The following is a 24,592-nucleotide window of genomic DNA, read 5'->3' as shown; positions in this document are numbered from 1 at the left end:
TGCGAATACAGACTAACACGGCTGTTACTCTGAAACCACATTATCACAGAATTCAGTGTAGCTCAGTCACACAAATTATGAGGGTCTTACTAATACACCACATAGTACAAAAAGCCTAGTCCATCTATCTGAAATAACAAATAAAAAATAAGTACAATAAACTAACTACATTGAAGGTAAAATGGGTGTAAAGGAAAAGGAGCATGAGGGTTCTGGATTCTCTTGAAAGAGAGGTCAAGGAATTAGTTTGGAGGCGAGGTTACATGTCCTTACATAACCTTCCACCACACGTTCAATTCTGAGAGGGGACAAACACATAGCCACTGCTTCCAGAGAACTCTGACCTTGGTTCCAAGAGCACGGATCTCTACTGATAATGCAGAAGAATCTAATTGCTGTTGAAATCTAAGTATACATTAAATCACCTTTTAGACAACTATCGAAAATGGATTAAGAGTACTCTTAAAAAAAAAGTAACTTTCCTGAATCATCTGTAAATACTGTATCTTAAAATCAAGACTCTCTGAGGATCTATTCTTTTATCAGCATTTGTGAACTTACATTTGTGAATTTATATTGCATTAAAACTCATGTGAGCAACATGTATGAGCCCCATTAAACATCAATGGCAGAACAGACCCCCTGCATTTTAAACCGGCTTATCGATGCCTTCTGTCTGGTTGTTCAAAACAGATAAGTATTTTACTTCCTTCACCTTCTCCCCAGGGTACATAAATAGTCTTGGTTTAGTCAGATGAAGGCTTGTGGTCTTAGATCACAGCAGTTTTACTTCTGCTTTCTTAACTTCCATTTTCCCCAGGGGATTAGTTGGTGCTTAGAGTCCCAACTGTCTGTGAAGATAGGAGTCACTGGATTTTCTCTGTCACCATGTGAATGTTCAGCTTCTATGCTAGTGGATCATATGAAAGATATTCCAGAGTCATCATGGAAGTCTTTCATCTTAATGTAATCTCGCTAAATAAATTCCCAACTGCGTGATCCTCAGTGTGACAAGCCCACTCTATCTTCCCGTTTGCTTGAGGGCATTAACCATAGCTTTTCAGTAAACATTTTTAAAGATTATCCTCCTTAAAAAGGACATGGTTGATGTAAATTTATTATTACTGTTGTTTACTTCTGTAATGCTGAAAGTGCGGATAGTAGATGAATTGAGCCATATGGTAAATCCCAAACCTGAGGAGCTTCAAGTTTAAAGTTGCAAAGTGGTTCCAAAACCAGAATAGTGCATGGCAATTATAGCTCTAATGCTTTATTGAACAGGTGTGATATTTTATAGGAGAAGGAAAGAGCTAGACATGATATAACTGAGATGATGTTCCAAGCATAAAAGGCAGTATGAAAAATGTGTGAAGTAAGGAGGGGGGGAGGTGTGGGTAGAACGTATGGAGGAAGACGGGATGTAGGAAGAGATTAGGACAAAGATGTAATCAGAGCCAGAGTTAGATAGCTTTGCAAATGAGATGTCTGAAAGGACTGCAAGAGAAAAGAGGAAGCCTGTACAGAGATAGGCAATGACCATGGCTCTGACAAAATTTAACTACTTCAGATACTGAAAAAAAAGATCAGCCCCTCAAAACAGAAGGGTTAAATAGTCATACATTGGCGACTAATCATCGGGGCAATCAGCCAACCAACAACCTTTGAAGGTGGGTTTTCTTGAGTGTGGATGTATATTGTCAAACCATTCCCTTTGCACTGCCAGTTTGGCTCCATTCTGATGAGCACAGGCAGATTACTGAATTATACAGGAATTCTGTTTGGGCATTCAGAAGAACAGAGCAAGTAGTCAGAGGAAAAAGGGATGAGATGAGATCCATGAAGAATCACAGAAATGTAGGGGTGAAAGAGACCTTGAGAGGTCATCAAGCTCAGCCCCCTCCTCTGAGGCAGGACCTAGTAAACCTAGCCCATCCCGGACAGGTATTTATCCAATCTGTTTTTAAAAACCTCCAATGATAGGGACTCCACAACCTCTCTTGGAAGCCTATTGTAGAGCTTAACTATCCTTAGTTAGGAAGATTTTCCTAATATATAAACTAAATCTCCCTTGCTGCAGAGTAATCCCATTACTTCTTGCCCTACTTTCAGTGGACACGGAGAACAATTGATCTCTGTTCTCTTTACAACAGCCTTTAACTTATTTGAAGACTGTTATCAGGCCCCCTTCAGTTTTCTTTTCTCAAGACTAAAGAGGCCCAAGTTTTTTTAAAATCCTTCCACACAGATCAACTTTTCTAAACCTTTTATCATTTTTGCTGAGCTCCTCTGGACTCTCTCCAGTTCGTCCACATCTTTCCAAAAGTATGGTGCCCAAAACTGGACACAGTACTCCAAATGAGGCCTCACCAGTTCTGAGTAAAGCAGGACAATTACTTCTCATGTCTCACATACAACACTCTTGTTAATACACCCCCAAAAGATATTGGCCATTTCACAACTACATTATTTCACTGACTCGTGTTCAATTTACGATCCACTATAACCCACAGATCTTTTTCAGTAGTACTACTATCTAGCCAACTATTCCCCATTTTCATAGATTCATAGATACTAAGGTCAGAAGGGACCATTATGATCATCTAGTCTGACCTCCTGCACAACGCAGGACACAGAATTTCACCCACCCACTCCTGTGAAAAACCTCCACCTATGTCTGAGCTATTGAAGTCCTCAAATCGTGGTTTAAAGACTTCAAGGAACAATCCTCCAGCAAGTGACCTGTGCCCCATGCTACAGAGGAAGGCAAAAAACCTCCAGGGCCTCTTCCAATCTGCCCTGGAGGAAAATTCCTTCCTGACCCCAAATATGGCGATCAGCTAACCCGTGAGCACATGGGCAAGATTCACCAGCCGGATACATTTTGTAGTTATGCATTTGATTTTACCTTCCTAAGTACTCTGAACTTGTCTTTGTTGAACTTCATTTTGTTAATTTCAGACCAATTTTATAGTTTGTCAAGGTTGTTTTGAATTCTATTCCTGTCTTCCTATGTGCTTGCAATCCTTCCCATCTTGGTGTCATCTGCAAATTTTATAAGCATACTCTTCACTCCATTATCCGGATCATTAATGAAAATACTGAATAGTACTGGAATCAGGACTGACCCCTGTGGGACTCCTCTAGATACACCATCCCAGTTTGATAACAAACTGTTGATACCTGTTCTTTGAGTACAGTCTTTCACCAGTTGTATACCCATCTTATAATAATTTCATCTAGACCACATTTCCCTAGTTTGCTTATGAGGCTGTCATGTGGGATTGTATCAAAAGCATTACTAAAATCAAGGCATATCATATCTACTGCTTCCTGCCTATCCACTAGGCCAGTTACCCTGTCAAAGGAGGGAATGAGGCTTGTCTGGCATGATTTGTTCTTGACAAATCCAGGTTGGCTATTCTTTATAACCCTATTATTCTCTAAGTGCTTACAAACTGATTTTTTAATAATTTGTTCCACAATCTTTCCAAGTATCTAAGTTTGGCTGATCGGTCTATAATTCCTCTTTGTCCCCTCTTTTAAAGATAGGTCCTGTATTTGCCCTTCTCTAGTCCTATGGGACCTCACCCATCTTCCATGAGTTCTCAAAAGGTAACTGCTAACAGTTCTGAGATTGCTTCTTCTGGTTCCTTAAGTACCCAACAGGTTGAATTTCATCAGGCCCTGACAACTTGAATATATCCAACTTATCTAAATATTCTTTAACCTGTTCTTTCCCTGTTTTGGCTCGTGTTCCTTCTCCCTTGTTGTTGTTATTAAGTGTGCTGACCATCTGTCGCCAGTAATCTTTTTAGTGTAGACTGAAGCAAAATAGGCATTAAACACCCCTGCCTTCTTGATGTCATCAGTTATTAATTCTCCTTCCCCACTAAGTAGATGACCTACACTTTTCTTTGTCATTCTCTTGCTCCTAATGTATTTAAAGAACCTCTTCTTATAGCCTTCTATGTTCCTCGCTAGGTGTAACTCATTTTGTGCCTTAGTCTTTCTGAATTTATCCCTATACTTGTGCTATTTCTTTTGTACTCCTCTTTAGCAACTTGTCCATGGTTCCACTTTTTGTAGGATATGTGAATCAACAAAACAAACTAAAACAGTTATTTATTTATCTGGATTGATGAGAAATGCCCGTCTGTATTCTAGGCAAATGCGTAACATAAAAGTTACAAATTTGACCAAGACACCAATTAAAAATATTAGAACATACCTTAATCATTTAACTAACCAACATTTCAAATCCCAGTATCCATCTAGATTATTAAAACCCAACTCCCCGCAAATCCAGACACTTCATCCTGCCCTTTTCCGCTTTCCAAAAGCCCAGAAGAAAAATTGGGCCTTGCAGAAGTCCCTGGAGATAAACACATAGGTCTTAATTTAGATTTAGCAGTCTTGACTGCATCCCTTTAGGGAACCCCACTATCTGTTTATCAAATCAGTTGATCAATGGTATTTTTAGAGCACCTATCTCTACAGTACCTAAGAGCAAATAATGCTTATTGCCCAAATTTTTTAAGTTAGCCTACATAATGTTCTATCTTTCAATACAATAAAACAGCTTATGTGAAGTGCTCTTTTCATATTCCAAGTTTGCCAAACAAAAAGCCTTATTTTGTGAATTTTCCTTGTTGATAAAATATACCTATAGATAAATTAGATATTCTTCAGTAGAAATAGATTCTTTCCCCATGCATATTTCATTTCATACAGTGTTCTGTGTTCTTTAATAGTTGTTTTTCTTTTCCTTCAATGATAAGTGACCAGAAACAAGTATTCCAGCCCTCCTATCTTGGCTGAAATCCACATAATGCATGACAGCACTGAAAATCCCTGGCAGGCACCTCAGAAGCTAACATACCATATCTTAAGTGTCAGACTTAATTAGCCAAGAAGCCACTTTCAAAGCTGTTCATGAAAAATGTGATTAAACTAGAATGACTTTGTTATATGTATTGTACAATGTATATACACCTAGAACGTATTATCTTGATATGAAATGCTATTCCGTTTAAGCATTAAGGTGGAAGATATTCTTTGTTTCTTAATTTGCTATTTTTGCCTATAATACTGTATCTTACAATTAAAAATGGTTTTGGTATTAAGGTTGCCTATACAAAAACATTATATAATGTATTACAAAGAAGAACATTATCATTTGTGCTTTAGCAAAATGTTACTCCCCCCTCCCTGCATTTACCTGTCTTCTTTTTATGTATAATTCATGTCAGGATGCTGCTCTGTCAGTGAATATGAGCTTTGATTTGAAGAGTCATAAAACTGAATTAAGTCCACCACAAACCTTACACAGCTGCGTCATTTTCTATTGCTATATTAGAATTTACTGACTCTTTGAAGCTCAGGGTGAAAGACCATCTGGGGAAAATAAAATCTGCCCTCAGCTGATCCTTGGAAAGAAAACCCACTACCTCTGTTTCTACTGCAAGGCTTTAGCCAAGAACAGCAAGAGTTTCTTTTTTCTTTTTCTTTTTTTTTCATAATTGCTGCTATCAAAGATGGTTCCTGGGACCCAACGTTGAGAGTAGATTTTGGTGGATCTTATGTTTTTTTGTTTTGTTTTGCTCTGTTAAGTGTGACTGCAAAACATTATCATCACCAACTGGATTGCCATTAATGCACATGAAGATAACGCTTTGGATAGTGAGCAGGTAAAACACCATAGTTGTGGTTGACTTGACCAGACCCAGGTAAACCCACTTTAAGCGCAAAATACACATTTAGTATACATCCAGATTTAGCAAGCTTTGGAAGTAAAACCAAAGAAGCATGAGGTATCATACAGAAACTGCAAGCTGTAGGATGTAATATATATATTTGGTATTCAATAGCAGATATACTTCGGAGTGTTTTTCATGCAGTGAGAGCCTTCATCCAGGGCAATCTTTACAAGTGGCTGGACAATACAAAGCAGAGAACAATAGCAAAGGATATACAATGCTAATACGCTCTTGAAGGAGGATGCAGACTGGTGGGGAAAGGTGTGTGCCTTCATGGCTCTAACTTTTTTCTTTGGGGATTGTGAATAATTTTTAACCATTTTCTCTTTAATTGGTTTGTCTGGTAGAGAGTCATTTGTTACAAGACACAGGATTCCAGTGCATGCACTGCTTTGTGAGGGACATATTAAATAATGATGGATGACCAGGTTTCTAAATGTAACTTACAATTTGTTGCTGCAAATCATAAGTTCTAATAAATAAAAAGTTCTGACATACAATTTTAGAAAGGATGATTGGGTGTCAGGATTATTTGGAATTTTCTCAATTCTTGGGGTTCTCTTCTATAGTACTGAAAACTCGTTTAATATGTGGTAGTGCATCCTGGAGTTGTAAACCTCAGATGTATAATATTCCATTATTATTATTTATGCAGGTGGCATTTGAGTGTAGCTAGAGCACATCTCTTTTCCATTATCTTCTTCATTCATTATCATCTTCCTTCCTCCCTACCCCCTATTTTGCATTTTTAAACTTTATGATAACTTCTGGATAGTTTACTATAATATAGACACACACAAAAAAAGACTACACATGGATAGCTGATGTGTGGATGCAGAAAAGCTGATTTCAAAAAAATCTACTGTTAAAAGATCCTGAGTGGATCTGAAACAATCATTTGAATGTTTGTGTTCAGAAGATTTTTTTTTTCATGGAATCCTTTTTATTAGCAGGCTGGGAGAAAACTATAATACAGATTTAATTCTTCCCAATAATCTTGTACTGTGATGTTTACTTGTGCCCACGTAAGGGTAGGAAAAAAAACTGAAGAAAGTTTTGCATGAATTGTAAATATTAAACTTTTCAAGGAGATCCAAAGTATCATAGATGGAAACCAAGAGTTTCAGGGTACTAGTAAAGCCTTTTTTTAAAACAGTGTAAAGAATATCAATAGATATTTTGTCTAAGATGTGGTAAGCCATATAATTGACTTAATATAGGAACATGGGATACAGGACTGGAAGGGACCTCCTGGGTCATTAAGTCCAGTCCCCTGCTATTGCCACCATATAATCCCACTCATAAATGTATCAAGCTCCATCTTAAAACTAGTTAGGTCATTTGCCCCAACTCCTCCTAGTGGAAGGCGGTTCCAGAACCTCATTCCTTCTAATTTCCAGTTTATACCCATTTGTTCTTGTGGCAACATTGCTCTTTAGCTTATATAGCTCTTGTCATTCCCTGGTGTTTATCTTCCTCATGTATTTTTAGCGAGCAATCATAAACCCTCTCAACCTTTATTTTGCTAGGCTAAACAAGCCAAGTTTTCTTAGTCTCCTCTCATAAAAGTATGAAGGCAGATGAGTTGAGATACTGGCTGGTGTCACTATATGAAGAATGGTTGCTAAAACAAATGTAAGGAGATTCATACCCAAATGTATTACAAAAAGCTGGAAACCACTGGTTGAGCGCGTAAGCCCCACTCAAGCCTGGACCCATACAGAGCATGCAGGGGCACGTAAATCTGTAATGCCACATTAAGCAAACACACCAGTGAGTGGGTGGATGGCAACAGTATTATTCAGAAACAAATTTTAAGGAACACATTGTTTTAGCCAAGTTGGAGAGAGCACATAAACTCTGAAGTATGAGTATTTATTGGAATACCAGTTTTCCACTCTTCTGCAATTTTTGACAAGTAAAATACTTTATTTAGGCTAACACTAGGATAAAGGACTAAATTCATTCCTAACTTGCGCTCCTTGCAGCTCCGCTGAAAGCCATGGGGCTGCACAGGGTGCAAGTCAGGGCAGAAACTCAGCCAGAATGTGTCTAACAACTGAACATAATTTGTATAAACAAACAAACGTTATTTACAATATTCCTTCATGAAATCACAGGCTCAGAGTCTGCATATTCTTTAAAGATACAATTCACGCACACTTGAATGCCTACTTAAGAAAAAATCAAGAGCTTTCCCATGGAAACCACACAAAGATATTTTATTTCACAGGTACTGCACAAACACAGATGCTAGCTTTCCATAATGTACTATACGTTCTTATGCTAGCCACATATTTTAGGACAACATCTTTGGCACACTTTTAGACAGATGGCTCATATGAGTTTAAAGGTTTGTCTATTCTGGGGAAATGTGTGTTGTTTTCAAATGTGCTAACTAATATGTTTAAATTAAAAAGCTCAAATACACTTTAGCCCCTAGTGTAGAGAGTCACGTTAAAAATTAATTAGCTGGTTGTGGTAAAAATGTGTTAGCTGGTCCTAAGGGTTGGGCCACATTACAAAATGTGACCATAAAACATACCTTAGTTTGGCACATCTTTCTTTGTGTCCTCACTTACTTTTGAGTCCTGGTAGTAAAACTCTAACTTTCTGTTGGTCTCATTAAACCATCTCCCTGAATTACATAAGCCCTCTACATGCACTATTCCACTGCTACAATGTCTGTGTGGATCATGTATTACCTATGCCAGTAAAAACAGTCCTCTGGGAACAGTCCTATAGTGCCCCTGTCCCTGTGACAATGACCCTCCTGATCACCATTCTGAACTCTGTTGTCAAGGGGTCACAGTGACCAGAACTCCTCCTCCCGCCAAAACACTTTAAAACACCAGCATGTTTTGGAAATGCGTCTCTTCCGGAAGCCCACCTCAGAGCAGACAGATATGGATACCCATAAAGAAACAGGTAAACCTTGCACTGCTGCCTGGTCAGGAAAGAAGTCTTGGATTTCCTCAGCCTGTGGGGAGGAGCAGTACAAGACCAGATGCAGAATAACTGCAGAAGTAAAGATGTCTATTTGGACATTGCAGAGGGTATGCAGTTGGGGCACAACAGGGAGGGGCATCAATGTTGGGTGAAGAAGAAGGAACTGCAGCTGCTGGACAAAAGGCAAGGGAGGCCAACAGAAAATCTGGGGCTGCCCCACATACCTGCTGCTTCTAGGCAGAGTTGGATGCCATATTTGGTGGGGATCCTACCATTACCCCAAAAGTGACAGTGGACACTACGTGAGATCCTGAGGAGGGAACCCCAGCAGTGCACAGCAACAAAGAGCTTGTCAAGGACATGCATGCAGAGGATGCAGATCCAGTGGAGAGCCAGAGTCAGCTGAACTGACTCAGTTGAGTCCTGAGGAGGAACCCATTATGCACCTTCTCTGACTACCCTTGGCTAATGTCAGTGAAACCTTCCTGGTGATCCACTGATGCCTGCATAAACATGAAAAGTACCGCTTTCTGTTTAAGTACTCAGTCTGAGGGATGGGGGTGGGCGGGCCAGGATCAAGATATGCATTTCCTCTATTACTCCACAGTTCAGGAAGTCCACTGCACTGAATCAGCAGTCCATTATTTCCTGCACATTGCCCAGAATCACAATCCTGGTTGGTCCTTTGGCAATATCATAATAATTGATTATTAATAATAAAATATAAACTTGTAAGTTACACTCAAAAAATGTGTGAATATTAAGACTGCATTCAGTTCCAACACAAAAATAACCAAAGAAAACACTATACAGAAACAGTGTCACATATAAGAATGTCCAGTGCATACAGATAAATCTATACTCTAATACTGAACAACACTTGACCCTCTAACAAATGAAACTTTTGGTATTAAATTATAGTCTTTCTTACTTTGCTCTCTTGGCCATCTCATTGCCATCCCAGCGTGGGCTGTAAGGGTAGTTTTTCTGGGCCTGGGAATACAGCTGTCCACTGTTAGTGAAGTGATAGACTGACTGAAATGTTAGAGTTGGCTGGTCTCGAGGAAAGTACAGCGGTAGGTCAACTGCAAAGACAGCAAAAGAAAAAGATGACATGAAAGAGACACCTTTTCTTGCTTTCATCTTTATTGTGAAATATATCATTCCTACCTGTTGACTCTAAACTCAGGTTAAGAAATGTAGCTAACCAGATCTTAAATGAAAAAAGTGAAAATGATGGGGAATTCTAACATTTCTTCTTGTACTTCCAATAAACATGGATTACATTATGTCGATGTCTGACTCAATTTATGTTTACTGAAGTATTTTTATTTTACAAAGCAAATGACATGATTTTATTGTGCATTTACAGGTTAATCACAGTATTTCCACCAGTTCAATCTCTCTCTCTCTCTCTAATGCTTAATGCATTAAAGTCTGTATTTTTCCAGCTTAGTTTCTACTTTCAGGAATGTTACTATACATTCTATTTTGCGAAATAGAGCAATATTGTACTTTTATAGACCCTTTCATCTGATGAGCTCAAAGTGCTTTATCAGCCATAATTAACCCTTATACCTTGCTTGGGAGATGCAAGTATTATTATCCCCATTTTACAGATGGATAAACTGAGGCCCAGAGAGGTTAAGTGACTTAATCAAGGTCACACTTGCAGAATCTAGAACAGACCAAAGGAATCCCAACTCACAGTCATCAGTGTTAAGCAAACAAACAACTAAAACTACAAAGTTACTGATATCAGAAACTTTTTACTCTTAAGTATCCCCAGAATTAGATCCTATCTCTTTTAACTCCCCTTGTTTATCACCCAAAAAGAAGGAGGCCATCTCAAGATTAGTCAGGTCTGTTAGATCAACAAACCAGTCTACAAGAGAGAGTATTCCAGAGACTCTTCAACTGGTAAAACTTAACCTTTTAATTGCCAAACGTGTTCTTGGAGTATAACATTTTCTTGGGTCTTTTATATTCGGTAGACTTAAAAAATCTCCCTAGTTTGTTTTAAGACTTTTACTTATACATCAATCTCAGTATTTACTTTTAAGGCCTGATCCTGCATCCACTGAAGTCAGTGGCAAAACCTGCACTGTCTTTAGTGATACGGGATTTGGCCCTTAAAGCACCCCTCACTATTCCATTTAATATCCCAAAATGATGCATTCCACTAACCCTAAGAGACAAAAGAACAAATTCTTTAGTCAGCTCACCAATTTAGTTTTGTAAGACTGTAGCTCATTCATGGGAACTTGGGACCTCAGAAATCTTCATTTGTGACTTCACAATTCTACCTAATGAGACGTCAAGGATCCTGACTGAATAATGTCAGATGTAGTATCAAAAGAGAAGCTAACCACCAACTGTAAAATTGCTGAGAATAATAGCAACTAAAAATGGAAAAGGCATGTTAAATCATCTATCCCATTTCTATGCCAGAGCAGGACTGTTTCCTCCAATATATTTGCAAGTGCTTTGTGTATCCTATTTTTAAATGTTTCAAGATATGATGCTTCCACCACTTCCTTTGAAAGCCTCTTCCACAGCCTAAGATATAGCAATCTCAGAAAGATTTTCTGATAGCTTAAATTTTCCTACTCTTTGAACTGGACAAGCCTTATTTCCCCTGCACTCCAAATCAAGCCTGCCAACCCCAGTCACTCCCTCCATATGTTTATGGTAATGAGATACACAAAACTTAATGAGGTATTCCAGCTGTGGTCTCAGGCTAAAGCAGATCAGTTAAAGTACTGATGTCTGGCCAGTTCAGTGAGTTCAATAAGTTCAGTCCAGTGTCTGAGTTTTATGTCGTGATAAGGCTCTGATTAACTGGGGGACTCAGCCCACACAAATGCTTACTTGATACATTTCAGAGGTAACATGATGGACTGATTTCAGAGTGGCAGCCGTGTTACTTTGTATCCACAAAAAGAAAAGGAGGACTTGTGGCACCTTAGAGACTAACAAATTTATCTGAGCATAAGTTTTCGTGAGCTACAGCTCACTTCATTGGATGCATTCAGTGGAAAATACAGTGGGGAGATTTATATACACAGAGAACATGAAACAATGGGTGTTACCATACACACTGTAAGTAGAGTGATCAGGTAAGGTGAGCTATTACCAGCAGGAGGAGGGGGGTGGAGAAACCTTCTGTAGTGATAATCAAGGTGGGCCATTTCCAGCAGTTGACAAGAACCTCTGAGGAACAGTCGGGGGTGGAGGGGGGGAATAAACATGGGGAAATAGTTTTACTTTGTGTAATGACCCATCCACTCCCCGTCTTTATTCAAGCCTAAATTAATTGTATACAGTTTGCAAATTAATTCCAACTCAGCAGTTTCTCGTTGGAGTCTGTTTTTTTAAGTTTTTTTGTTGAAGAATTGCTACTTTTAGGTCTGTAATCGAGTGACCAGGGAATTGAAGTGTTCTCCGACTGGTTTTTGAATGTTATAATTCTTGATGTCTGATTTGTGTCCATCTGAGTTAGTTTGATCAATTTTGGGGAAGAACATTACTATGTTAAAGAAAAAGAAATATTAGATTAAAAAATGAAATACTTTGTCAAAGTCTTCTTGGTGGCATAGTTAATGCACGATATCCCTGAAAAAGAATTGCCACACATTGAGCCACTTATCAGTAAGCAAACTACTTGTTCCTCTCTCTTACAGACATTACTCTTATGCCAAAGAATCAAAAGAGCTGCTCTGCAGAGAGCAACGGAAACCCCAGGAGACTGGTTCTCAGTTTTGAAGTTGGAAGTTTACTTTGTCTAATTCTGTATATTGAAACTCCATTTCTTAGTACAACCTTTATCTGCTCTCTCTGCAGAATCAATTCCTTGAGGAAAACCCTCCCTCAAATAACTGTGCAAATGGTATGAAACACTTGTTTGCTTGTAAGTACGAAGGATAGCAAACTCCAGTAAAGAAATTAAATCATATTATCTCTATTTATTTCATTTAACTTTTTACTAGAGAATTTCTGGTCTCCATTAGCTTGATTTTGAAAACCTCTTCCTATGTGAAAGAGGCAATAATAGCATTTTTCCTCCCATTAACTAAACCAAAAGCTTTGTTTTTAAGAAAAAGTATATAGCAGTAGAGCTACTGTCTAAAAGCACTAGAGAGACATTGCTGTCACTTCAGAGAAGCTCTCATTTCCTGTGATTAGCCTTTCATCTTTCAGAGTATTTTTTCAACAGAGGTACAGCAAGAGAAGAAAGAAAGAAAGAAAGAGCTTCCTCCTTTTCTGAACCAAAACATTTAGGGAGGCTTTCAGGAGTCAAATATAATGTAAACCGTGGAACCAGACGATCAAAATAGATAGGTTTACATTTGAAGTGTCCACTCCTGGCCAAGAGCAGTACCACCTTGAACTTCAAGCCAAATCTTGAAAAGTAATAGTAGCTGCCTTTGATTTCTAAAGCTATTGTCCACCTAAGAACACAAAGGACAACCAAAACTCTCATTTTTTAAACCAAGTGCTTCTCTAATTAAGGATGTGAGCTGAGTCTCATGAAGCAAAAATGTGACCCTAATTATGGAGCACAACCACACCTATAGTTCAAGAAAACAGGAAATGGCTCTGAACTTTAACCTGCTCTACACATCTCAAATAGCCAGCTATTATTTCAGAAGTAGACATTAAGGGCCAAATTCATTGCTGGCATAGCGGGCATAAGTCCACTGGAGTTAATAAAGTAGTAGTTTCTTATGTCAAGTTTGAATTCAGCCCCAAAGTTTGCTTATTTTATGTGATGTGAAAACATGTTATAAGTTAATATTTACAAGGGGTTTTGAAGATAAAGAGTCATATTTTGCTCTTGGTCAAACCTGTGTTTTTGTGGAGGAGGCAAAGGTGTGATGGAGAAGATTTTTACCCTTTACTGGTTATACAAATGATATAATTATGTATTATAGAACACAGATAAAATCTGCTTCTGTATAGTATACAAGGGTACAGAGTTAAGTGTTGGCAAAATTATATCAAGCGCACACCACATTTATATTTTACTATGTAGAATGCATCACAGTGCAAAATCAATCACACTTTCTTAAGTGAGCATCTGAATTGTGAAGATTACAAAAGCAAGCTTTGGTTTAGCATATTATTTAGCCACAGTACTCAGATACTTAAGAAACACAAAAAAAGTATTCATGTTGAATGCAAGTGCTATTTCCAAATCAAAGCTGACTCACAGGTACCTTGGTGGTGTATCTGCAGACAATAAGTGGATGACTCATGTCTGTAAATTCCTGAAAGTGGCAATAGACCCTTGCTTAGTCATCTTTTGCATGGATGCTGTTTCATGAGCTTTGTAAACCATAATGAGGGATTTAGCTCTTTACCAGCATTTTTTTTTCCCCTTCTAAACAGTACAAATTACATCTCTAAAAATAACTTTATCTAGGTGAGTCACGTCACTTAACAAGCTTCCACAAGTCATACGGTTAAATAGTAATATTTACTTAGGAAGGTACAAATCTTGCTGTCAAACTAGTCTTGGTTTTAAAATGAAAAGGTTGTCAAAGGAAGTCCCATTTACCCCTTCTCTCCCAGGAATGGAAGCGCTTCCGTTGGAAAATTTAAACTATTAACTAGTTCAGGAAAGTAAAGCTTTCTGATTCAGTTTCAGATTCAGCATAATTTAATCATTTTGATTTTTTACTTTGGCTTATTTTTTTAAAATAATTATTTTAAATAACACAATAATTGGCCAGAGGAGCACACAAGTAGGGTTAAAAACAGAAAGACACTTGTTTCACTCAGACTTAGACTACACTAACATTTACAGACTAATTACCAATAGGGTCAACTCCCTAATTTGGCAAAGCTCCGATCCTTACTCAGGTAAAACTTTTATGGCAGTGCTGAGTAAACCCGGGCAAAGAACCTCAACATTGCCCCTAACTTTTTATTCTGTATTTATTCCAAAATGAAAAAGAAAAAGTGATTTGCACATCAAGAATGAATCACAGAGATTTAATTACAGCTTATAAATAGTTTGATGTTTTCTAAATATAAAAGAAGCTACAAAAAACAATACATACACATTTGAGTTTTTCTTGCTTTTGTGCTGTCATGTAATTTAATGGATACGCTCAGTATATTTTCAATATTGTTATCTAAATAACAAACCCTGGCTAACAATTGCCTGAAAAATTATGCCAGGAGTTAGTAAGCTTCTTTTGTTTACCTTCTCAAAGGTCAATAACACTGAGGTCTGGAACAGAACAATGTTAACCATTCACATCACACAGGCAAACAACTCCAGAGTTAATAAGAAAGTATTATTTACCTTGGAGCTAATCTTACAAGTTAATATAACATGCAAATCTTTGATTCCTGATTAGATCGGTGGTAAAGACATTTTTTTTCGACATTTGATTTTATATTCCTTTTAGTGGTACAGTAGAACCTCAGAGTTATGAACACCTCTGGAATGGAGGCTATTTGTAACTCTGAACAAAACGTTATGCTTATTCTTTCAAAAGTTCAAACTCTAAACAAAACTGGCAGCAGTATGCAGGGGAGGTATGTCATAACCAAGAAAATCCCTGCTCCATTTCATATACAATAAAACCTCAGAGTTATGAACACCAGAGTTACAAACAGACCAATCAACCACACAGCACATTTAGAACTGGAAGTATACAATCAGGCAGCAGCACAGACCAAAAAAAAAAAAAAGGCAAATACAGTACAGTACTGTGTTAAACGTAAACTACGACAAAAATAAAGGAAAAGTTTAAAAAGAAAGATTTGACAGGGTAAGGAAGCTATTTCTGTGCTTGTTTAATTTAAATTAAGATGGCTAAAGCAGCATTTTTCTTCTGAATTGTAAAGTTTCAAAGCTGTATTAAGTAAATGTTTAGTTGTAAACGCTTGAAACAACAGCCACAGCGTTTTGTTCAGCATTATGAACATTTCAGAGTTACAAACAACCTCCATTCCTGAGGTGTTTGTAACTCTGAGGGCTTGCCTACACTTATTGGGAGATCGATGCATGGCGATCGACGTATCGGCGGTTGATTTAGCGTATCTAGTGAAGACCTGCTAAATCTACCACAGATCGCTCTCCTGTCGACTCTTGTACTCCACTGGATTGAGAAGAGTAAGGGGAGTCGACAGGAGAGCGTCTCCCATTGACATTGCATAGTATGCGCTCCATGGCAAGTAGATCTAAGCTACATTGACTTGAGTTACACTATTCACATAACTCAAATTGCGTCGCTTATATCGACTTTTTCCTGTAGTATAGACAAGGTCTTAGGTTCTACTGTATCCACAGAGCAGGTCCCTCCTGTACACTAAAAAATGCAGGGATCCTGTGAAAAAAACAGTATATGATCACGTAACTAGACTGTATCATAAAACATACATACTACGGGGGCTGAATTAGGCAACCTTAATTCCCGTGTTTCCTAACTTTTGAGTGCTTGACTTTTCAACCTTAATAATGGTTCTTTTAACACAGTTACTTTGTGTGTAATTTCCTACATTTTATAAAAACAAACTGAAAAAACAAATTTCATCATATGATATAATCATAGAACCACAGACGTGTAGGACTGGAAGGGACCTCAATAGGTGACCTAGTCTAGTCCCCTGCACTTAAGACAGGACAAAGTAATAACTGGATAATTCCTGATAGGCGTTTGTCTAACCTGCTCTTAAAAACCTCCAATGACCGAAGTTCCACAATCACCCTAGGCAGTCTGTTCCAGTGCTTAACCACCCTGTCAGGAAGTTTTTCCTAATGTCCAACCTAAACCTCCTTTGCTGCAACTAGAAAAGGAGGACTTGTGGCATCTTAGAGACTAACAAATTTATTTGAGCATACAGCTCACCTCATCAGATGCATGCAGTGGAAAGTGAGCTGTAGCTCACAAAAGCTTATGCTCAAATAAATCTGTTAGTCTCTAAGGTGCCACAAGTACTCCTGTTCTTTTTGAGGATACAGACTAACACGGCTGCTACTCTGAAACCTGTCACTTTTGCTGCAACTGAAACCCATTACTTCTTGTCCTATCCTCAAAGGTTAACAAGAACAACCTTTTATGTACTTGAAAACTGTTATCATTTCTCCCCTCAGTCTTCTCTTCTCCAGACTAAACAAACTCAGTTTTTTCAGTCTTTCCCCATAAGTCATGTTTTCTAGACCTTTAATAATTTTTGTTGCTCTCCTCTGGACTTTCTCCAATTGTCCACATCCCTCAGGAAATGTGGCACCAAGAATTGGACACAATACTCCAGTTGAAACCTTATCAGCCCTCATCTGGGTCATCAGCAGGGTTGGATCTTTTAGCTCCACCACACAGACCTCCACCACTTGAGCTATCAGAGTAACTGATATGAGTAGTAGGTTGCCATCCTCTAGCACTTGAGGGGGATGAGAGACACACTTTGCCAGTGGGTTTCACGGGTATTTGCTGACAGCAGAGAAATGCTGAAATTCAGGAATCTGGGGTTCCATTCCAGGTTCTGGAAAGGAATGTGCTCTACTGGTCACAGACCCTTCTGTATCTTGTTTCCTCAAACCTGGTCACTTCTGCCCACGTCCTCTTCAGCCTCTTCACTGTCCCAGTCCTGTTTTTGTAAGCAACTGAAAACAGGATCTTGTTATGGGAAGTGTTGAGCAACCTTACTAATAAGCAGTGCTACCAGCTCCACCTATAATAAAAACGGTCTCCTATGTGAGGCTGGTTGTTTAACTGCTCTTTTCAGATCAAGCATGACTGAGGTATAGAGATAAGTGTCCTCAACATATTGATAACTCTGCACCCAGATATCCTAACTAACCTTCCTAACTGTCTCATGTACACAGGTTAATGAACACACACACAGATATATGATCTGACCTTCTTGTTGTTTTACGTTGTGGGATACTCATATACCTCTCAGAGTATTCTGAAGGTTGGGGTCAAATGCCCACAATTCCCTCTGATTTATCCCATAATCAAACACTTTCATATGACATTTATGAACTCGCCACTGCAAACTCAGATGCAACAAAGAGGAACACAGCTCTCTGTTCCACTGTAAGGGCAGCACATACAATCCTTTTGTATTTGCAAGGATGCAGTGCTTAGAGAGATTCAACTGAAGCTGACTCAAGAGTGAATTTAGAGTTTTACCATCTCCTTTCCAAGTCACTGTAAATATTCTTGTTCCTGAGGGAGGGCGGTAGCTGTGCCTGCACATGGCTCCTCTCCCCATAGTGCACCTTCTTCCTGGACAAAGCAACAGCATGAGACTGAGTGCAAGAAGCCATGTTTTCATCAAAAGGTGGCAGCTAAGAGGAACAGATGTGGCTGTGAAGAAGACTGCACTGGGCATTTAAAATGAGGTGAACTTCTGGCCACTGTGACCTCCTGGGCAGCAGAGTTCAATCAAATGTACTATTGGAGAGGGAATTCTTTAAGGGAATGTTGCTTTGTGGGGCTGCAGCTGAAGGACTGTTTACAGGGGTGTAGGTACATGTGAGTCCAGAGTGCCACTATGCCCACAGAACTGAACTGCAAGGGGCCTATATTGCTCTGGAAACAGGTACAACAGCTGGAGAAAGTGGGAGGTTTTTTCTGGGGGACACAATTAAGTATGGATGCACACCAAGCTTTACAGAAGAATGGAGAGTTTTGTTGGTATGACTTTCTAATGTAGATCAGGCTTCAGTCTTGCTACAAGCAAAAGGTAAATCGCAGCCTAATCACAGACCTGCCTAGGGAGGGGTGTGAGGAAAAAAAGGACAGTTTGCCCTAGGCTCCCACATTTGAGGAGGCCCCCAAACCAAGTGACATTTTGACCTGAGGTGTGGGGTCGCAACACCACTCAGATTTGGCCCACCATTTGTTGCATACCAGGTTGCAACACCTGGAGTGGGGAGCAGGGCCCAGCTGCATGGGACAGGAGCTGAGACACTGCTGCAGCATGACTGTGGGCTGGCTCGCTCTCCAAACCAACCCCCTGCCTCCTGGGCCTCCCATTAGCGGTAATTTTTTTGGAAGGGTGGGGATGCCTCTGTTTCAGATTTTGTCCCAGACCTCCAAAAACCTCTGTGCACCCCTGCTTAATCTGTATCAATTTCCTTAGACCCAGTCTACACTTTCCCCTTATTTCATCTCCTTACCCACTGTTATCCCTCTATGCACCTCTTTAAATAACTGTCCTCCCTCCCTAGGGCTTAAATTTAGATTTTAAAGTAAAGATTGAGCCTGAGTATTTGTACATTTTACCTGCAACATAAGAAACATTATAAACAAACCTTGGATTGTGAAACACGAAACAGACTATGAAAGTCAGCCTGTGAAACAGAGTGATTCATTACTAACTTACAGAACTGTAAACTGTGCCCCCACGGGCAGTGCAACTAAGGTTATTTTTCTAGAAACTATGTACATCTAAAGTTGTAACAATAGGGTTCTATGTAGACCTTTTCATTTCAGTGCTATCTTGCAAGCAAGGTAAATAAACCGCAGACAAAAAGGAGAGGAAACACTTTTTCTCTTTTTAAAGAAGAGGTCCGGTGTGTTAATAATTTCCTATCTATAAGCAACCCAGAATTTGTTTTATATTACAATACTCCAATTCACATTTCCAGCCCCCTCTTCCAGGCTGCACTTGTCTCCCATGTTTATAAATCTCAAAGAAAAGATAAGGTACTCAGACCATAAAAAAAGAAACAGGAGTGCTTTCACCCTATCTTTTATCTCTACCATATATTTAACTGGAACCCTCTCAGTATCTATTTGTAAAGAATTTGCAGTACAAGACAGGAACATGACTGCCTCAGTAATACTGTAGCTAAGGACAAAAGAAAAAAATACTTTTGTGTTAAATACTATGAGAAGGAATGGGAGATATACTGTATACTTGACAACATGGCTACCAAAGAAATCAATTCTTGATATTTATCTAACTTTTTAAAGACAGAGACAGTAGTGTGGTTTAGTGGTTAGAGCATGGACTGAACATCTCTTAACAGTGACTTCTTACATAGTAGGCAAGTCTCAAATTCTTAGGGCAAATGTACATTACTAAATTAAGCCGACCTAAGTCACGTTGACATACAGCCACCACAGTAATGGAATCGTTCACATTATGCTCTGTGTGTCGGTGGTGCGCTCCCTCACCAGGAGCACCTGCACCAATTTAACTGCTAGTATGGGGGCATTGTGGGACTGTTTCTGAAATGCAGCAACAGTCGATGTGAGCAACGCAATGCCTACACTGACACTGTGTTGACCTAACTACTATGCCTCTTATGAAGGTCGAGTTATTAAGTTAGCACAGTGAGTGAGTTACATCGGTGGGAGCTATATTTTAGTGTAGATGCTTACAGAGTTAGGTCAACGTGAACTGCCTTACATCGACCTAACTCTGTAGTGTAGACCAGGCCTTAATGAGCTGTTAACACATGTCAGTCAGTCTGCGCTGTCTAGCATGGGGCTGATTCACATGCCAACTTGCCTCAGTCTAACTGTTCATACAGACAAAAGCACTTAGTGTTTGTTAGAGCAATATGTTTCCAAAGCTGTAAAATGGGGCTAGTAATGCCAACATACATACCACACCAGGGTGTTGGGCGGCTCAATGAAAAGTGCTAAGCATTCATTTATGTTTTGGACATTGGGGTGGAATGACTTCATTCTATCACATTTCATTGAAAGGATTGTTCTACCTCCATACTTTCATACAGTATGTAATGAGGGAATGAAACCTCCTGCAGTGGGTGGAGATCAGAAATACAAATGCACTTCTGTTCTGGTAGAGAGAACAGTAACACACAGAAGCACTGGGGATTATGTAGACAGTCTACCACCCACATGAGCTTAATGACTGACTAAGAGTTTGAATTTTTTTTAAGAGGTATAAACACATACACTTTATTTGAGGTGTATAAGAAACATACCTGGCGAGCCGATCTGGCACTGGCTAGTGACAATTGTTTAGTATTTACTCCTGCATCTGTTCTGATATGTTATATATGTATATTTCCTTGTAAGAATCAGATAACTTTTAAAGGACAAAATATGTAACATTATCCAATAACACCATGAATTGTATACATGAAAAAGGAGAGAGATCACTTGATCATTACCTGTTAAGTTCACTCCCTCTGGGGCACCTGGCATTGGCCATTGTTGGTAGACAGAATACTGGGCTGGACGGACCTTTGGTCTGACTCAGTATGGCCGTTCTTATGTTCTTACAGACCATGGACCAGATTCAGACCATGGGTGCAGGGACATGAACATTGTATCCTCTGCATAGGTTAGGGCAGTTACACCAGGGGAGGCGTTCACCACTGGGAGAAAGCAGGTGATGGTACCATTGCACCTCCTCCAACTGGGTTTTACTAAAGAAAGCAGCTTCCATGAAGTTCTTGTGGGAGCTCCACCGGTGAAGGCTCCATAAGAGATCTGCTGATTCAGTGCACCTCCTGAATTGTCTGACCTGGCCTCGTCACCAGCATGTTTGGCTTTGCGGTGGCTCGGTCAAGATCCCTCAGTGGATCAGGGCTTATAGTTGGCTTGGCTACTGTATCTCACCACTCCTCCCTTGACTTTCTGCTGCTGAAAACCTGTAGCCTAAGTTCTGCTGATTCAAAGTGCAGACTGAAGGGGTGAATCTGGTCCATAAGTACAGGAATCACTATCAACCAATGAAGTGAACTTATCAATTGATTGGAAATGCATCAGCCATTCTATGTCAGTGACACCACAGTGGTAATATTTTTAAGGGAGAAGGAGAAAGAATGAAGAATAACATTCAACTGAAATTACTGGGGCAAATTAGGTCTGTAGGGTCACCTGGATTAGAATTTGGTAAATATATTAAGACTAACATCCCTTCTGCTGCAGAAGGTCCATAGGATTGTCAAAGGAACACTCTCAGCTGGAAATCTGTAACCCAGTAGATTTTAAAAGTGAATTAAAAGCAGTTCATGGTGCTCCACCTGCCCCCGAGGCCCCTGCCAGTTTTGTGCTTTTGTAATCACATTTTATTATTTTGAAAAATGATTTTCTTTCTCTTGTTGCTGTGTAAAAGATGCATGCAGACAACATGGGGAACTGACTGCCTTTCCAGCTGAAAGAATTAAATTGATTATACATGAAATGCTGTCAAATGTACCAAGTGCAACTGAAAAAGAGAGAAAAATGTATGCTTTCTCTTAAGTTTTTGGGTTATACATTAATCTTAGGTGTAATAATAACAGTAGAAGGTTAAAAAAATCAGAAGTGTGTCATTTTAAGTGGAGTCCCTTTAATAACTGTATGTTGGCAATATCCAGGATTTACATTGTGTCTGAAATTCATACCCCATAGCATCATGCTGGAGCATTAATTTAATAATGACACAGAAGGAAGACTACTACTCATTGAGGACCCAGTCCTCAAACTGAAACAAGATCTGTGGAATGGTGGACCCTTACAACCATGTGAAATTTTCCTGCCTCAGTTGATAGGAAGATCAAGTATTCAGGATTAGGAAGTAAGCCAGGAGTCCACTGAAAGGCTCAGAAGGTGAATTTGCTAGAGGGGTTATGAACAGCCTAATGGAATGGAAAGACTGGGGGTGGGGGTGGGAGAAATGTTGGTGAATCTTTGTCTTGGTCAGCTTTAATCCAGCCAGGTACCTCTGGGGCAGAAGGTTAGTGCTGTATGGTCATTTAGTTCTTGGCCTCTCTGTGGAAACTGCCAGCAAAGGATCAACTAATGACAACTTCGGTGGTGTGTATTGTGATGGAAACATGCTCCTTTTGAAATGGACAAAGGCCTCCAACTCTTTTTCATATTGGATAGGAATGGCTTTCAGTCACTATAAACCTCAGCTAGATTTGAACTGGTGACCGAGAAGAGCAAGGCTATACATCCCATTTTGAAGACCTTGAGCCATCCAACTTGTCCCTCCCCAAACATCTCTTATGATTGCATATAACATCTTTGCAGAAGGCCAACTTAAAAGTCTAAAATACAGAAGTGGTTATTTTTGATTATAATGTTTTTCCATAGCCCATGTGTCTTTCTGAATAATGGAAACAATGACTTATATTGGAATAAACTATTTCTGCATATTATGAAGTTTGAACTTGTTTATCTTGTGGATTACACTGAGCCTGGAATTTATGCATCTCCTATAAAAACTGTTCTTCAGAAGTGTGAAACTCTTTCTGGTTTGAGAATGACTGAACAGCATTTTGCCATTGCCATGTCTATACTGAGATCTTTCTTAAAATTCCTAACTGTGGTAGTAACAATGGGAGCTATAGTGTAGACCAGGCATTGGTGACCACTAGCATTTTTACTACTGTGTCATCTAGATTTGATCTGCACAGAGATTAAGGTGACCAGATGTCCCGATTTTATAGGGACAGTTCTGATATTCAGGGCTTTGTCATATATAGGTGCCTATTACACCCACCGCATCCTGATTTTTCACACTTGCTATTTGGCCACTTACCAGAGATAAAGGACATGGTGGTAAAAATACCAGTGCTTTGTCTACACTAGAGTTCCCACTATTCCCATCACCAGGAGAGCAGCACTAGTAATAGTGCAATGGTGCAAAACTTTACAGAAAGCATCAGATTAGACAAGGCCACAATGCCAAAACACTACTCTGTCCTTGTCAAATTTAGCCTGATCTAATGACTATGTAGTAATTATATTGATTACTTAAGAATTCCCAGTTATCACTTTGAGGTTTAACAGGTTCTTGTCTCAAGATCAGGTCCAATATTATTAAAATTACAGTACAGTGGAGAACCCTGATGTGCACAGTTGCAATACTCACACTGTAGGAGCCCTTCTATATTTACAATAGTTTATTAATACATTTAGCAAAGTCACGAACACTTTAAACCAGTAAGGTAGAGAGAGATAATACAGAATGTACATCTGAACATCCATATACTCACACCACCCCTTGCAGAAAAACCTGAAATGTTAGCCATGATTTTCCTCGTCAGCATCACCTTCCTCATCATCACCAGTGACCATTATCCTTTTTATAAAAAATTATGCTGACACCACTACATCTAATGTATAGTCAGTAGGGGTTTCTCTCGTCTTCCTCATTTGTATTTCCTCATCTTACTAATATTGGGATGTCATTCTCCTATAGATTAGCATATTAATTATCTCAACTTATTATCATATATATCAATTTGTTGCCACGGCACTCTTGCAGTCAGATAACTGTGAATGTTCTATCCAGAAGCTGGTGTTAGCTCATGTTCCTGTGGTTTGCTGATGTCGTTATGAACAAAATTCACCCTTCCACACTCCATTTCCTGTTCCCCAAAACTTAGGGGTGATGGTTGAACCATTTATCTGTGCCAATGTTCACAGGCCTCAAGTCTTATGCTAACTACTGAAGCCAATTTCTTACAAGATACAGGCCTGTAGGTTCCTTGCATTACTGCTGAATAAAATAAATGCTAAAGTTAGCTCTATGGGCTACACAAACCAGAAGAGGTTATATACTTCAAAGGGACTTTTCAAGAAAGACACAAACAGTTCCACTGAATAGCTTTTATCTTATTTATTGTTAGTGGTAGATCTGCTGAACTTTGGGTTTTTTACTACCCCATTCTTATAATACAAAATAATCGCAGTGCAATTTGGGATGACTTTTTAGAAAGACTGTGCCCTCCAGCTTGTGAAAACAATAAATTTAAAATATGTCCTTCAAACAAAGTTTCTGTATTCTTTGTTTAGTCTTATATGGGAAATACTTCACAGCACAAATTAAGAGTCTGTTCAAACAGTCTCCAGTAATAAAAGGAAAGCATATGATAGGATGTTGTAAAACTAACCTGGCAAATGTTTTATAATCACTTCTATCTTTTGAGGGACATTATCCTCCAG

General features: G+C 39.1%; 1 protein-coding gene across 2 annotated transcripts in view; it reads right to left on the bottom strand.

Annotated features, from left to right (window-relative positions):
* The window catches only part of BABAM2 (BRISC and BRCA1 A complex member 2), a 308,321-nt gene that overhangs the window by 20,377 nt on the left and 263,352 nt on the right, over nucleotides 1-24,592 (bottom strand). For both annotated transcript variants that reach the window (XM_077813632.1, XM_077813631.1), the window contains exon 11: nucleotides 9,637-9,790. In XM_077813632.1, the coding sequence (XP_077669758.1) occupies nucleotides 9,637-9,790 (154 nt within the window). The remainder of the gene's footprint in view (nucleotides 1-9,636; nucleotides 9,791-24,592) is intronic.

The sequence above is a fragment of the Eretmochelys imbricata genome, chromosome 3 (assembly GCF_965152235.1).
Source record: "Eretmochelys imbricata isolate rEreImb1 chromosome 3, rEreImb1.hap1, whole genome shotgun sequence".
NCBI classification, from domain to species: Eukaryota; Metazoa; Chordata; order Testudines; family Cheloniidae; genus Eretmochelys; species Eretmochelys imbricata.
The sequence above is the reverse complement of the archived record's forward strand: the minus strand, read 5'-3'. Positions and strand labels throughout refer to the sequence as shown.